Source organism: Pan troglodytes, chromosome 13 (assembly GCF_028858775.2).
Source record: "Pan troglodytes isolate AG18354 chromosome 13, NHGRI_mPanTro3-v2.0_pri, whole genome shotgun sequence".
Classification (NCBI taxonomy): domain Eukaryota; kingdom Metazoa; phylum Chordata; class Mammalia; order Primates; family Hominidae; genus Pan; species Pan troglodytes.
In genome coordinates, this window is record NC_072411.2 from 129,830,854 (window position 1) to 129,847,909 (window position 17,056).

The following is a 17,056-nucleotide window of genomic DNA, read 5'->3' on the forward strand; positions in this document are numbered from 1 at the left end:
GTTGCAGCTTGTGGTATTGTCAAGTGATAGGAAGGGAGTGGTATCTGAAATGAAACAGAAAGTTGTAACTGTTATGTGTGGATGGGTTTCATTCACAGCACATTGGTGAGCAGGTAGCTAGTAAGTAGTTGTTTGAAGTATGCATGCGTGCATTTTAGCTGGGTGCAGTTTTCTGTATCTACTTGGTATTTCTCTTGGACAAAATCACATATAAACAAATGAAAAATTTGCATTATGTTCCAGTTGTTTCTCAATACATCAGCCTCCTTGGAACACATTTACATTTTCAAAAACAAGTGTTACACCAGAACTGGCTGTATTACATATTAGGAACTGTGCTAGGCATTGGGAATTTGAATAATTGATCCCCTGTATGTTTTCCACTTGGCTTTCTGTTTCAGGGCTTTTCATATTAAGTTCTTATGGTTTGCTTTTGTGTTTGTCTTATTTGATGGACCTTACATGCTTCTTTAGGGCCAGTTTCATCTCTCATTCATCTTACTCTCCCAAGTGCTACACAGTGTCTGAAATGTATAACAGTATTATTAAACTTTTGATAAATTGATACCAGTAAGGATAATGTATAGTTCCTCCTTTCAAAGAATTACAGTCTGGAATTGTTCTGTCCAATATGGCAGCTACTCACAATGTAGGCTAATTCAATTCAAATTAATCAAAATTAAATAAAGTAAACAATTTTGGTCTTCAGCTTCATTAGCTACATTTACGTACTCTATAGACACATGTGGTAAGTGGCTACCATATTGGTCAGCTCAGAATAGAACATTTCCATCTTTCCAGAAAGTCCAACTGGGCAGCTCTGGTCCAGATCCAAGTGGATGGAGAATTACAGCTGCCTTATTATTCAGATCATTATCGGAAGACCTGGTGATGACCTGCCTCCTGTCCCCACAGAAAGAAAAAATGACCCTACATGTAGGAAGATATAATTGAAAATATTTGAGACCGGAGGTCTTCTGAAAAATCAGAATTTTAAAAAGGTAGATCCATGTAATAAAGCCTAAAGTATTCAACAAAGAAGTCAATGAGATCTAAAGGAAGTGAAATTCTCCCAAAGACATAACAAGGAAGACTTACTTACCAAGTTTCAAACCTCCCAGAGTCATTTTCTGCAAAGTGGACTGGAGAAGAATAACAGAAGTAGTAGAAGAAAAACAAGGAATTTTGTCTCATAAAAGTCAACAGATGAGAATGTGTTAAGAAAGATTTGTCAATTGCATAGTGCTGAGAACTCATCTTGTAACATTGTCAAAGAGCATATTGTGGACTCTGCAGCAGTGGAGGTCACGGGGGATTTGAGTTAGAGCATTTCACATGCAGGGGTTGTCTAGGGAGAAGTGGGGAAGTTTTGGAGGATTTTTGGTGAAGATTCTTATTTTTTATAGTAAGTGAAAAAACAATAACTCAATATATGTACCATAATCCCCAATTTTGTTTTTAAGTAGTGCAGATGGGTGGACATAAAATTCTGGAAGAAAAATAAAAAGTGAAGAATGGTTATTTCCATAAGGTGTGATTATGGATAATTTTTTTCTTCATATTTCTGTGTATTTTTCAATTTTCTGCAATAAGCATGTATAACTTTCATAGTAGAAAAATATCACTAATTATACTTAAATAGAATTATACGTAATATTTTGTTTCTTCATATTTTTTATATTTTAAAAGACATGTCAACACATTTTATTATGTATAATCTTTTAAAAGTTTTTTTATTTATTCTTTCTAAGAGAAGGAGTCTTGCTATTTTGCCCAGACTGGCCTAAAATTCCTGGGCTAAAGGGATTCTCCAGCCTCAGCCTTTCAAATAGCTGGGACTACAGACATGCTCCACTGTGCCTGGCTTTTTGTGTATAATTTTTTTATTTTGAGATGGAGTTGTGCTCTGTTGCCCAGGTTGGAGTGCAGTGGTGTGATCTTGGCTTACTGCAACCTCCACCTTCCAAGTTCAAGCCATTCTCCTGCCTCATCTTCCCAAGTAGCTGGGACTACAGGTGTGTGCCACCATGCCTGGCTAATTTTTGTATTTTTGGTAGAGACAGAGTTTCGCCATGTTGGCCAGGCTTGTCTCGAACTCCTGGCCTCAAGTGATCTGCCCGCCTTGGCCTCCCAAAGTGTTGGGATTATAGGCGTGAGCCACTGCACCTGGCCGCTGTATATAATCCTATGCGTACTTTGCTGACTCCTCATCCCACATTCCTGCTTCCTCACCCAACACCTATTTTTTAGTGTCACTGTTCTCCTGCCTATCATCTAGAGGGAGGTTTTTTGTTGTTGTTGTTTTCTTGGCTTTTTTTGGACAATGCTTTCTGCAAGTGTGGCTGTCAAGGGGAGGAGAGACAAAGGCAGTAGCTGGAGGGGCACTGGACTCAACAGTGTGCTTTTTTTGCTTGAAGGTAGGAGAAATGCCACTTACAAGGTTTTGATGTGGATAGAAGAATCTGGAAGGTTGGGGGAGTGTTCATTGCTGTGTTTGTAGTGTCTAGGGTGGGTGGCACTTCACAGGTGCTCAGCAAATACCCGTGGAGTGAGGGAATGAGAGGAAGAGATGCCTGAGAAAGGAGATTTAGAAAGCCAGATGGAGGTGGTTTCAAGTGCACAGGTGCAGGGGCCAGTCTTGGATGGTGGGAGTGGGATCCACACCCACCTCCTCCTCCATGGTTAACCCAAGAAGAGGAGGACCGACTGGATTCCAGCACTTTTTTGCACAGTATGGTAGGAAATGCCTTCTTGGAGTGAAGGGGTCGGAGAAGGCATCCAACATCTGAAGAAAGGGGAGAAGACAGGAAGTAGTCATTGTAGGAAGAGGGCAGGCCAGCTGATGGGAGAAGGGGAGAGCCTGGAGGAGGGCAGGTGGAGGGCCAGCTCCCTCTGCTGCTGCCATTTGTGGTGGTGATGACAGATCCCAGCCCCCTCTTTATTCTCCTGCCTCCACACCATTGCCTCCTCATTTTCCCACCCTTACTCTCCCTTCTTTTGTTATAATTTAATGGAGATATATGACCAAAACAGAAGGGAGAAAAGAAGAGACAGATAAGTTTCAATTGGGGTGACTGGGGATTGATGACATTTGAACTGTGTCTTTGAGGATGCATGGGATGTCCCTGCTGGAAGAGGGCCCTTTAAATTAAGGCACAGCCACAAGGGAGGTGGGGGAGGAGGCAAGTTCAAGTTATGGTGATGTGGCTGGCGTGTTTCTTGTGTGAAAGCAAAAGGTCTGTGTCAGAGGAGCAACCTGGTGCCTGCCCTGCATTTGCTCCCTTACTCCCAAGTGTCCTTTGCTTTGTTGGTTTCGTTCCTGACCAATGGCCTGTCCTTTGGTAAATCTTGCCCCCTTCATTGTTCTTGTCTCTGTTTCATTTCTAAGAGTGTGGTACAGTGTTGAACATGTGGTACCTGCACTGTAGATATTAACTTCTACTAGTAGTCATGATGTTAATTACAAACTTGCCCTTCTCATGTAGCCTTGGGCTACTCTAGAGCCTCAGACAGGAGATTAAGCTGCAAAGATAAATTGAAGCTAGATTATTTATTGTTATTATTATTATTTGAGATGGAGTCTCGCTCTGTCACCCAGGCTGGAGCACAATGGCATGATCTTGGCTCACTGCAACCTCTGCCTCCCAGGCTCAAGCGATTCTCCTGCCTTAGCCTCTCGACTAGCTGGGACTACAGGACTGCACCACCACGCAGGGCTAATTTTTGTATTTTTGGTAGAGACGGGGTTTCACCGTGTTGGCCAGGCTGGTCTCAAACTCCTGTCTTTAAGTGATCCGCCTGCCTCGGCCTCCCAAAGTGTTAGGATTACAGGCATGAGCCACCGCACCTGGCCTGAAGCTGGATTGTTGAGGGCATTTTAATGCCATACTAGTGAGTCTGAATTGTTGAGTAGGAAAGAAATGTTGAACATTAGAATATAGAGCAGCACAAGATAGCTTTTAAAATACAGAAGCACAAAAATTTCATAAAATTGTGTTAACATCATTATACCATATACTGACCATGTATAAGGATTTATACTTCATGAGGTCATAGTTAATAATAGGGACTATTTTAAAGTAGTTTGTTTCCTCAAGGACCAAAATCTTTCCAAGTCTCTGCTCTGGCAGTCTTCAAAGTGTGATCTAAGGACCTCTGGAGGCCCTGAGCTTATTAAGATACTCCTCCTTTTTCCAACTGCATATCTGTGTCAGGCTGGATTTTTACTCCAGCCAAAACACTGTAGGATAATAGATTCATCACAGAAAGAGAATGAGAATCCAGCTGTCTTTGATCAAGGCAGACATTAAAGAGATTGGCAAAAATATAAAATAATGGCCACTGTACTCATTAATTCTTTTTTATTTTGGAAAATGGAGGTTTTTTTCCAAAATGTATTGTGTATGTGATCATGTAATGGGCTTATATTATTTTTAAATGAATTAATAAACTTTTTAAAAGTCTCAGTGTTAATTTAGAATGCAATAAATATCTATAGATTTAAGCCGTATAACAAGGACAATTTGGAGTTGTCAATACTTTTTAGGAACATAGGGATCCCGAGAGTAATAAGTTTGAGAACCACTGCTCTAACCTTTCTCTTCTCTTTGGTCAATGTGTGAATGTGCTTTTCCAAATCCACCATTAAAATCTGAACGTAGGACGTCCTGGGACTCCACACCTGAGAAGTAAATGAAAGCCTTGCTTTCCAGACTGAAAGGAAGTTCGGGGCGGGGTGAGGGGTGCGGAGTGCGGCACTCCCCCTCCCACTTAGAGAGTCACAGAGCACGTGACAAAGGCAAGCCACTGAGGACAGAGTCAAAAAGCCTGTCTGGCTTTATTTAAACTCATTATTTCTCAAAAATAAACCTTTTTTGTGTGTTGCCTTTTAATGTCCTGTGGAACGAATCTTCTACCAAATGTGTTTTGGGAAGCCTGACATTGATTAGTCCCCTTCGTCCTGAGTTCTGAGCAGCATTGCAAGGCCAGGTGAGGGCATCTCTGGGGACGGTGGAGCTTCCTGGGGCCTCTGGACCCTTACTTTGGGGTTGCCTTGCTGCCAGCTCTGTCATTAAGGTGGGACCTACAAAGTGTGACTCGTGCGAGAAGAATTCATTAGGAGGCAGAAACCCGAGGACCAGAAGGTACTGAAACCGGATCTGAGGGCTGTGGGCTTCTCTAATGAGGCTGATCTTGATAATTCCTTAAATGAGCTCACTGTGTGTACTGAGGGCTCTCCCAGGTAGAATAATCAGACATAGCCACTAACCTAGATGCAGGTGGCCTCTTTGAATTGTGACTTCCAGACCAGTGATAGAAAATAGCAAAGATTGGGAACTTCCTTTATGTTAGCTTCTGTGTTCTCCTTCTCCTACTCAAGTAAACCCTAGGAATTTTTTCTGGAGAGATGTCAAGGGAAATATATGATTCTCCTGGGAAAATATTAGTAAGCAAGGAAACCATCAATGACAGCTATATCTCTCTGGCTCATCTATTCAAGACTGGCTGTATTTGAAAATAGGGATAGGTCCTTGGCTGAATATTCCCACTGGATGGAACAGAAGTTAATTTAGCTGAACTGAAGATAAGTGACTTAATGAGATGAAAGGTGCCTAATAGGGACATAAACAGGAGGTTTCCCTGTGGAAACTGAAATAAACAATAACAAGGAAGTGGTCATGTGTCTTCCCTCTCCTCTCCCCAGAGTTGGTACCTAAGGGCCTCCCCCAGCAGAAGGAGGCATCAGACCTCCTCACCTCTCCTGAGTCCTCTCTCCTCACTTCACCTGAGTCCTCTCTACTGACACCATGGGTTGCTGTGGTTGTGGAGGTTGTGGTGGCTGCGGTGGCCGCTGTGGTGGCTGCGGTGGTGGCTGTGGTGGTGGCTGTGGTGGTGGCTGTGGCAGCTGCACCACCTGCAGGTGCTACTGGGTGGGCTGCTGCTCCAGCTGCTGCCCCTGCTGCCGCGGCTGCTGTGGAGGCTGCTGCAGCACTCCCGTGATCTGCTGCTGCCGCCGCACCTGCAGCTCATGTGGCTGTGGCTGTGGGAAGGGCTGTTGCCAGCAGAAATGCTGCTGCCAGAAGCAATGCTGCTGCTAGGTGGCCGGCCTGGTTCCACCCCTGCCCAGGAGCTGTGGGAACCCTCGCTGTCTCCTGCTGGCAAGGCTCTGCTTAACCCCATTCTGTCTAATCCTTTTTCTAACCTATCTGTCACCAGCAGATCCCCTTGGCTTCTGCCTCATGTGCCTTGTGCTTTGTCCTTCTGGGATCTTCCTTTGCCCACACACGGCACAAACTTGCCCAGACCACACAATGTGAAACAAACAGGCAACCGAGCAGCTGGTGATAACCAGATAAAGTCAGAGCCAACCAGGAAACTTAGTATTTTATTATTTTGTAATGTTCAATCTTTCCTAAATAGTCAGTCCTGGATTTCACCATTTTTCTGTTCACTGCCTGTGTGCAATCTTTTCCATTGCTTTTGTCTATATTTGCTCTTTAAAATTTCCCAATAAAATGACTTGGTATGTCACAAAAATCTCTTCATTAGTCATTTTTTTAAAATCGGTTCCTTCGTCGGCTTATCCATCCCTGTGCTGTGAGTCCAGTTCTGGCCCTCACACTCCTGCAACCTCCTGAAGCTGGCCGTGGGCCCAGCCGCTGAACTTGTAGCTGTTGATCAGAGAGGCACAGAGCTCCCTCTGCTGCTGCTCTGACATGATGTCTTACCTGTGGGGTCTGTGTACTCGGACTCTCCCAAGGATTTTCTAGGGTGGGATGAGGGTGGTGCGAATTGATGGTGGTGATAGGTCTCTGTTTCTCCTTGAAATTTATCTAGGAGGCTGGGTGTAGTGGCTCATGTCTGTAGTCCCAGCACTTTGGGAGCCCAAGATGGGCGGATCCTTTGAGACCCGTTGTTCGAGACCAGCCTGGGCAATATAGGAGACCTCATCTCTGAAAAAAAACCCAAAATGTTAGCTGGGTATGGTGAAGTGCTCCTATAGTATCAGCTAATTGGGAGGCTGAGGCAGGAGGATCGCTTGATCTCAGGAGGCTGAGGCTGCAATGAACTGTGACAACATCACTGCACTCCAGCCTGGGTGACAGAGTGAGACACTATCTAAAACAAATTATGTAGGAAATGAAAAATGAGCCCCAAAGGAGGGGGGAATGGATGTAGCCTCTACCTTGCTGTGCTCAGTGGCTTCTGAAAAGACTGGAAAGTGTTTGCCAGGACAAGGAGGTTGAGCACTGTGGGGGGTGGGGCAGTTCCATGTAGCTCATGTCCTTGCCGGTGTTCTCGGCATGGCCTCCGAGACCACTACTAGGCATCAGTAGTCATAAAGACTTGTAAATAAATAAGAAAGTTGGGGCTGGGTGTGGTGGCTCATGCCTGTAATCCCAGCACTTTGGGAGGCTGAGGTGGGAGAATCACCTGAGTCCAGGAGTTTGAGACCAGCCTGGGCAATATAGTGAGACCCTATCTTTACAAATAATCAAAAATTAGCCAAGCATAGTGGTGCACACCTGTAGTCCCAGCTACTTGGGAGGCTGAGGCAGGAGAATTACTTGAGCCCAGGAAGTCGAGGCTATAGTGAGCCATGATCACACCACAGCAGTCAGCTTGAGCAACAGAGTGAGACCCTGTCTCTAAATAAATAAATAGGAAAGTCATTCTAACCCTGGTTATGGCAACGAAACAGATTCCACTTAGGAGGGAGGTTGGCTACAAAAGCTTAGAGAAGTGTCATGCTCATTCAAGGTGGGAGAAAGAACAAACTCGCCAAACTCGTATTAGATTGGAGCTCACCACAGTGTACCAGGCCCAAGGCACTTTGCTTGCACTCAAAAATCTTTTTTTGACTAAATGTTCTTCATGATCTAGACTACGCTTTGGCAATTTTTTCTGTGAAGTATCAGATGTAAATATTTTCAGCTTTGCAGGCCACATGATTTGTTGCAACTTGTCAACTCAGCCATTCTACCTTTAAAACAGCCACTGACAACAATTAAATGTGTAAGTGGCTGTGTTCCAAGAAAATATTGTGTACAAAAGCAGGTGGCAGGCCAAAAGTGGGCATCAGTTTGTTGACCCCTGGTCTTGACATTGAATGGTGAAGATGAGTGCAATGTTGCACAGTGGTTAAGAGGGCTGGCTCTGAGGTCAGCCTGCCTGGGCCTGTTTTCCAACTCTCCAATTTAACCGTATATGCTTTGCAAAGTTATTTCAAGAATTAAATCAAATGATACATGTAAAATACCTAGAATTGTGCCCGCAACATTAGAAGAGCTCAAAAAGATTTCTACAGAGAACCAGAAAGGTTGAAGCATTGTGGAAGTACTCGTAATATAGATTTGACTTTCTTAGCCAATGGGGGAACACGTTCTCTGTGCTCCAATGTCCTGGTAGACCCTGATCTTGGCAGGACCACGTGGGGCGCCAGAGCTCTTTCAGGGAGTTGGTTCTCCTCTCCTTCCTCAGGGTTCAGCTCAGATCTCATCTCCCTCCATAGACAGGGCCTGAGACTGCTCTCCCAGTGACCAATGGGCCCCTTACATATCTTTAGCAAAACTTTTTCGCCGGGCGCGGTGGCTCACGCCTGTAGTCCCAGCACTTTGGGAGGCCGAGGTGGGCGGATCACAAGGTCAGGAGATCGAGACCATCCTGGCTCACACGGTGAAACTCCCTCTCTACTAAAAATACAAAAAATTAGCCAGGGGTAGTAGCGGGCACCTGTAGTCCCAGCTACTCGGGAGGCTGAGGCAGGAGAATGGCGTGAACCCGGGAGGCGGAGCTTGCAGTGAGCCGAGATCGCGAGGCTGCACTCCAGCCTGGGTGACAGCGAGACTCCGTCTCAAAAAAACAAAAAAACAAACAAAAAAAACCTGTTTGACGTTGGACTAGGAACATCTGCTCAGTCTGTCCTCAGCCTATGAGAACCATTTCCTTTTTCCGTTTCCTCATTTCCCATCTTTATCTTCCCGAGTTCATGCACACACGTGCCGTTATGAGGCTGTCTCAGTCACCTTCGTAGATCATCCCTCTCACTCCCACCCATGCCCAGCGCCCAGCACAACACCTGGCAAAGAAGCGTGCAGCACAGTGTGATTGTTCTGTCGGCAAAGAATAACAGGGCCCATGTTCAGCTTGTGTTTCTGTTGTTGACTGTAATCGCTTTGGGGAATTATCTTTATTGTATTCATTACTGTAATATAGTACGATGAACAAGAATTTCAAGAAGACTGTTGGCATTTGAGAATTTTTAATGGGAATGAAGTTCTCTAAAGCCATCTAACTGACCCATCTCTAGGTTTTCTTTTTTAATTTGATCCTACAAGCTGCTGTCAGATATATCTTCCTGAAATGCTATATATTCATTTTTTATTGTGCTATATAATTCACTTGCAAAAGAAACATCAAAGTCTTCACAGTCTAAAGTTCATAACTACTCTCAAATTTTATTTCCAGCTTAAATATCTATTAACTCCATTGGATAAACTTTCTACTGTAGGTAAATTGCTTTCCTTCCTGTTTCCTGAATAAGTCTTCTATTTTCCCTTAACAACGTGTAGCCTACGTTAAAATTCTAATAATAACTAACATTTATTGAGTGATTACTATGTCCCAAGCCCTATTCTATGTGTTTTATATGTGTTATCACATTTCCATTTCATAGTAACCCTATGATATACATACTATTTTTCCATCAGGGAATTCAGGTATAAAAAGATCAGGTCACATCTTTCTAGAAGCAGAGGATCAGTTTACACAGGATAATCCCAGACTACACTGCACCATACCCTCTACCCTCTGCTTCTCCTTCCTCTCCACCTATTCAAGTCCAGTTTTCCATTCAAGAAGGCTCTGCCTTCTTCATAAAACCTCCCTTTCTTCTATCTAATTGGAAGTAATTTGTCTCTTCTCTTGTAAGTCTTGATATTCACCAGCAACTACTTTGAGACAACTCTTATTGGGCTATTAGTTAAATCTTTTTTCTTCCTTACTTTTCCCAATTATTTCTTCTCATCTCTCTTTTTTATGTATTTATTTGAGACCGAGTTTCACTCTTGTTGCCCAGGCTGGAGTGCAATGGAGTTTTACTCTTGCCGCCCAGGCTGGAGTACAATAATGCAATCTCGGTTCACTGCAACCTCTGCCTCCCCGGTTCAAGTGATCCTCCTGCCTTAGCCTCCCGAGTAGCTGAGTTTATAGGCACCCACTTGTATTTTAGTAGAGACGGGGTTTCATCACGTTGGCCAGACTGGTCTTGAACTCCTGACCTCAGGTGATCCACCCCCCTTGGCCTCCCAAAGTGCTGGGATTACATGCGTGAGCCACCATGCCCGCTATCATCTCTCTTATTAATTTGAAGTAATTTAGACATATATATCTTTATATCACCTGTATTGCCTTGCACATTACAAGGTTTCAGCAAATGCTTGTTGATTAGGTTTGATTTTGCTCAAATGTTTATCTTTCACAATAGGATTACAAGCAGGAAGTTAATGGATAGATGCACTGAATAGCATCCTTTATTTAGGACAGCAACACCTGGTTATATTTAACTGGCATGCTTATGCACTTGAGCCATGCTTTATGTAGGAACTTATGCTACTGACTAATAGGTCACATATTTGAATCCCCTGTGGTTTCCAATGACCTGGATTTTACAGGTTGGCTGATTGGGGCTTGGGACCGCTGTGTATCCCCAAGAAGCCGAGCAGAGCTGCCTGCCTGTATGTAGGTGAATCTGAATGCAAATACACTTTGAATGAGTTCTAGTTATTGCCCAATATAATTTTTTTCTAATTTTGGTTTAAAAGTTCAAGAAAAGCAAAGAACCTATTAGATGGTATCTGTGATCTGTGTAGGAGTCTAGTCTAGTCTTTGGGTAATTAGTCTTTGGGATTCCTCTTATAATGGAAGGCATTATTGTTAGTATTAAATACGGTGGTGGGCAATATATCCATGCAACAAACCTACACATGTACCCCCTACATCTAAAATTAAAAATATGTGCATGGGGCTGAGGCAGGAGAATCGCTTGAACCTGGGAGGCGGAGGTTGCAGTGAGCCAAGATTGTGCCATTGCGCTCCAGCCTGGGCAACAAGAGCAAAACTCTGTCCATGTATGTGTGTATATATATATATATATATATACACACACACACACACACACACACACACACACAGACACACACATATATACACACACACACACATATATACACACACACATATACATATATATGTGTGTATATATATGTATATACACACATATTTATACAACATATAACATATATATTATATATGTGTATATGTGTAGTAGTCCAGGATTCACCAGAATGTTGGAGTGCCCTGAGTCCAGATTTCTTCAACCTCTGTCTACCTTTTCTCAACTTAACCCATCCAATCCATCATCTCTTTGGCTCTGTGAAGTGTCCCTAATGGACATCCTTTTGCCACATCCATTGATGTCTATTTTTCCTCTAGGGCAGTGTAGCAGTGTACAGAACCCTTCTTTCCTTTCCTATAAGAAGGAAAGAGAAGCAGATTACTTTTTTTTCTTAAATAAGCGTGCTCTCCCACTACTTACAAAATATAGAAAAAGTACACAGTTACAATGTTCAAGGTACAAACAAATAATTCAATTTTGTTTACAGAAAACAAGAAACTTTAAATTGTTGTTAATCCATTCGATATTAATTCAGTCAAGAGCAGAGCCTCTGAATGGCAATTTCCACATTACTGTGATACTTGTTCATACCTCATTAATTATCTGAATACCTAGTTTGAAAGTTGGCTGTGGGGGTGGGGAAACCTAATGAAACAATTCTCGCTCCTTGACTTGTAATAAATACACTTTCTAGCACGTTCACTGCATGTAGAAGTTTACATTTTGACCTAATTGTATTGAGCATTGGTAGGAAAACAGTGAGCAGTTGCAAGTAGGTGATTCCCGACTACTCCTCATATTTCCCTGTCTCCAATCTTTTTTTTTTTTTTGGAGATGGAGTTTCGCCTAGGCTGGAGTGCAATGGCACAATCTTGGCTCTCTGCAACCTCTGCCTCCTGGGTTCAACTGATTCTCCTGCCTCAGCCTCCCAAGTAACTGGGATTACAGGTGCCTGCCACCACGCTTGGCTATTTTTTGTATTTTTAGTAGAGACAGGATTTTGCCATGTTGGCCATGCTGGTCTCAAACCCTGACCTCAGGTGATCTGCCTGCCTTGGCTTCCCAAAGTGCTGGGATTATAGGCGTGAGACACCGTGGCCAGCCCCCTGTCTCCAATCTTTACTGAAGCCCTTTCCTGTGATAGACAGTCCCTGTCAGAGTTCCTCCCATTCCCCTTCTCCCACAGACACTCAGACTTGATTTATTTTTCCCCACACATCTAAGAAAGTCATTTGGTAGGGTTCTTGTTGCAGGTGCTTTTATTGGAATCTCTTTTCATGCATTTCTTATCAGACCAGGAGCTTGTGGATTCATCTTGTTAGGTCCTCACAGTGCCCTGCGGAGCCACTTTCTCCTAAGAGGAGGACAATCCAACAACTGTTTGTTAAATTGACTACACTGCTCCCTGCAAGTTTATATGATGGGAAAGTATTATGGTGCATCAAAGTAGAGGTTCATGGGCCTCTTTAAGTAAAAACAGACAAATCCTGGAGATTAGAACGTTGGAAAGAAATGTATACCAGGTGAAGGCATGGAAGAAATGCTTGTTTAATGTGTATTTTACAATATGGTTATTGAAGCAATTTAACTGTTCTGTCTTTAATCTGGAATATTGGAAAAAATTACCAAACATTGGCAGGAAATTATTACATTCCAAAATTTGAGGGAAAAATATGAACCAAAAACTATTTTACACAGGGGCTCATCCTTGAAACATGGTACCTGAAGCCAACTAAGTATAGGCAGGACTTAGAGGGCTGTACAACAGAACCACAGTGCTGAACCACTTCATTATCTTTCTGGATTGAAAAGTAGCACGCAGTTGCACTCTCGAAAAAGTAATCTTTAAGACTTCTTGTACAGTAACTAAAAATTAATCTGAAGAAAGCCCAGTGTTAAAGATCTAGCTCATATGGCTGAGTGCGGTGGCTCATGCCTGTAATCCTAGCACTCTGGGAGGCTGAGGTGGGCGGATTGTCTAAGCTCAGGAGTTCAAGACCAGCCGGGGCAACATGCTGAAACCCCATCTCTACTAAAGTACAAAAAATTAGCCAGGTGTGGTGGCACGTGCCTGTAGTCCCAGCTACCTGGGAGGCTGAGGCATGAGAATTGCTTGAACATGAGAGGCAGAGATTGCAGTGAGCCAAGATCACACCACTGCACTCCAGCCCCAGTGACAGAGCAAGACTCCAACTTAAAAAAAAAAAAAAAGATCCAGATCATATTATTCCAGGGTATTATTATTCAGAGTTCTCCTGAGAAACGGAACCAGTAGGAAACATGAATAGATAAATGAGATTTATTATGGGAATTGGCTCATGTGATTATGGATGCCAAGAAGTCCCATGATCTGCTCTCTGCCAGGAAAGCCAGTGGTGCAATTCAGTCCAAGTCAGAAGGGCTGAGAAGAAGGGCAGCCAATGGTGTAAGTCCCAATCAGAGTCCGACTGAAACTCAAGAACCAGGGTGCTGATGTCTGAGAGCAGGAGATGGATGTTCTAGCTTAAGAGGAGGGAGAGAGAATTCCCCTCACTCTATCTTTTGTTCTATTTGGGCCCTTAATGGACTGGATGATGCCTTAGTCCATTTTTTTGTTGCTATAACAGAATACCTGAGACTGGGTAATTTATAAAGAACAGAAATTTATTCTCTTACAGTTTGGCTGGGAAGTCCAAGATTAAAGCACTGGCATCTGGTGAGGCCTTTCTGCAGCTTCGCATGATAGAAGGCAAAAGGGAAAGAGAGAGATAAACTATGTGTCCTCTCTTGGCAGAAGAGCAGAAGAGGGTGAACTCACTCTCACAGGCCCTTTTTTTTTTTTCTTTTTGAGATGGAGTCTGGCTCTGTCACCCAGGCTGGAGTGCGATCTGGGCTCACTGCAACCTCCAACTCCCAGGTTCAAGTGATTCTCCTGACTCAGCCTCCTGAGTAGCTATTACAGGCACCCACCACCATGCCTGGCTAATTTTTGTACTGTTAGTAGAGATGGGGTTTCACCATGTTGGCCAGGCTGGTCTCGAACTCCTGACCTAAAGTGATCCACCCACCTTGGCCTCCCAAAGTGTTAGGATTACAGGCGTGAGCCACCACACACGGCCTCACAGGCCCCTGTTTATAGTGGTATTAGTTCCTTCATGAGGGCAGAGTCCTCACGATCTAAACACCTCCCATTAGGCCCCACCTTCCAACACTATTGCATTGGGATTATTTCCAACACGTGACTCTTGGGGAGCACGTTCAGACCATAGCAATGCCCATGGTGAAGGTGATCTTCTTTACTCAGTCCACTGATTCAAATGCTAATATCTTTTAGAAATACCCTAACAGACATATCCAGAAATAATGTTTACCAGCTATCTGGACATCCCTTAACCCAGTCAGGTTGACACATAAAATTTACCATCATGCAGGGGAATCAGAGTTCCTCCAACTCTGGGGCCTGCGGGGACCTGAGAGGACTCTTGGGTTCTCCTTGTCTTGTGCTCCTTGGCATGGCCTGGGGTGAGTGATAAGAGCACTATATTCTGAGAACAGATACGCAGGGCTAGAACCTGTAGATTTCATTGATGGCCTTCACTATTCTATTTTTCATTTTCATTTTTCCTTTGACAGGAAAGAGTAGTCTGCATAGGGATGGCCAATTGGAACTAATCATTTCAAGTCAGCATTCCATGGGGGACTGGTCCAGGATCAACCAGGCTCCAGGGGACTGCCAGAAACATGCCTTCAGCATTATCCTCCTTTCTTAACAGGCTGATGATAACAGAAGCCTCTTTGAGTTTGGAAAGTGACTTGGAAACGTTCTGCTCAGGATATGCTTTTATCATCTGCACAACACGAAGGATGCCCTGTCATAACCCTTGATAATGCAGAATCCCCTCTTTTCTGAATCAGAGAGTCCTGACTCATGTTACAGGGCTAGCAAATAGCCGAGGAGCTCTGCCTGGGGAAGACAAAATAACATAACCTGAGACCACTCTTTCTTTTTCCATATTCAAAGTGCTCTCCTCCATCTAAAGGGATGTTTTGCAAATTAATAAATAGTTACAAATAACGTAGGAATGAAAAAATCTTTGTCCTGGGCCGATACAATGGAGAAATGTACAATAGCTAAGGGAAATTGTAACCCCACTCTGAGTTTTCCAATCACCAAAAAAAAAAAAAAAAAAAAAGGGAGTTGTTAGATGTTTACTGTTCTATATTATAGATGGCTTTAAAAAAACAAGTGAAAGCTAAATTTAGCAAATTTTTGAAGTCAGAAGGACCCATTAAGGAAGTGTACAAAAGGCCATGTGAGATTCTGCTTTGGATATTTGCCAAAGGGAAGTGGCAACAACAGAGAAGTGGCATTGAGTCTTAGGTCAATATTCTCCCCCAGAGTTAGTATATAAGCTCCACCCACAGCAGAAAGAGGCATCGTATCTCCCTCACCTCTCCTGAGTCCTCTCTTCTCACTTCACCTGAGACCTCTCTACTGACGCCATGGGTTGCTGTGGTTGTGGTGGCTGCGGTGGCCGCTGCAGTGGTGGCTGTGGTGGTGGCTGTGTTGGTGGCTGCGGTGGTAGCTGTGGTGGCTGTGGTGGTGACTGTGTTGGTGGCTGCGGTGGTGGCTGTGGTGGCTGTGGTGGTGGCTGTGGCAGCTACACCACCTGCAGGTGCTACCGGGTGGGCTGCTGCTCCAGCTGCTGCCCCTGCTGCCACGGCTGCTGTGGGGGCTGCTGCAGCACGCCCGTGATCTGTTGCTGCCGCCGCACCTGCCGCTCATGTGGCTGCGGCTGTGGGAAGGGCTGTTGCCAGCAGAAGTGCTGCTGCCAGAAGCAATGCTGCTGTTAGGTGGGCTGGCCTGGACTCCGTCCTGTGGCAGGATATGCTGGGGACTTTCCTTCACCCCATTCACCTGCCTTACCCATCCTCTGGGTATCCTAGCACTTATGCTCTTGGACTGTAACTTTGCTCCTGTATTCTGGGTTCGTGTATTTTGTGCTTTGGGTGTTTCCAGTCCGCCTACATGAAGTTTCCTCTCTAATATCAAGCAGCCAAAACAAAGACACGAGGACAAACTCCTCTTCAGGAAGAGTCCACATCACTGAGCTCAATCAAAGAGGATCATGATTCCCAACAGACTTTTTGATGTATATGATCATTTCATTTCCATTAGTGTGCTTTTCTCTGCTCCTTTTCTACCTTGTATTCCTATTTGTCAATAGCTACTTTCTAAATTTCCTAATAAAATAAAAATATATTATTAAAAGTTTATCTTTGCCTTTTTTTTTTTGGTTTGAACATATCTCACATTCTAGAAAATCTTAATCTCTCTTAGAAAGCCTTTGGTGGATGGGCAGTGATCGTGGAGCAAGGTAAAGACCCTGAGAGTAGCTTCCTGCCTCTGTTGTTTGTGCCCTCTAGTTACCAAACAGAATACTTGAATGTCCAGCTTCTCTCTACAGTTCGTATTCAATGTTGAGATGTGAGGTTCCTTTAAAAATAGACAAGCTGGGCCAGGCGCAGTGGCTCACATCTGTAATCCTAGCACTTTGGGAGGTCGAGGCGGGCAGATCACCTGAGGTTGGGAGTTCAAGACCAGCCTGGCCAACATGGCAAAACCCCATCTCTACTAAAAATACAAAAAAATCAGCCGGGCGTGGTGGCGCACACCTGTAATCCCAGCTACTCAGGAGGCTGAGGCAGGAGAATCGCTTGAACTCGGGAGACAGAGGTTGTAGTGAGCCGAGATTGTGCTACTGCACTCCAGCCTGGGCCACAGAGCGAGACTCTGTAAAAAAAAAAAAAAGAAAAAAAAGAAAGATAAGCTTCCTGAATGCATTCAAAATCCTGTTTTATTTACAAAGAACTAATTCAAACAAATTCTCAGAAACACAC

At 43.9% G+C, this 17,056-nt stretch overlaps 2 protein-coding genes across 2 annotated transcripts; both read left to right on the forward strand.

Annotated features, from left to right (window-relative positions):
* Positions 1-5,714: 5,714 nt before the first annotated feature.
* LOC104005404 (small cysteine and glycine repeat-containing protein 7) lies at positions 5,715-6,197 on the forward strand. The gene has a single exon (XM_063790822.1). The coding sequence runs from the start codon at positions 5,808-5,810 to the stop codon at positions 6,096-6,098; it is 291 nt and encodes a 96-aa protein (XP_063646892.1). The 5' UTR covers positions 5,715-5,807; the 3' UTR covers positions 6,099-6,197.
* A 9,369-nt stretch (positions 6,198-15,566) lies between these two features.
* LOC129143357 (small cysteine and glycine repeat-containing protein 2-like) lies at positions 15,567-16,107 on the forward strand. The gene has a single exon (XM_063790821.1). The coding sequence runs from the start codon at positions 15,659-15,661 to the stop codon at positions 16,007-16,009; it is 351 nt and encodes a 116-aa protein (XP_063646891.1). The 5' UTR covers positions 15,567-15,658; the 3' UTR covers positions 16,010-16,107.
* The last annotated feature ends 949 nt before the right edge of the window (positions 16,108-17,056 follow it).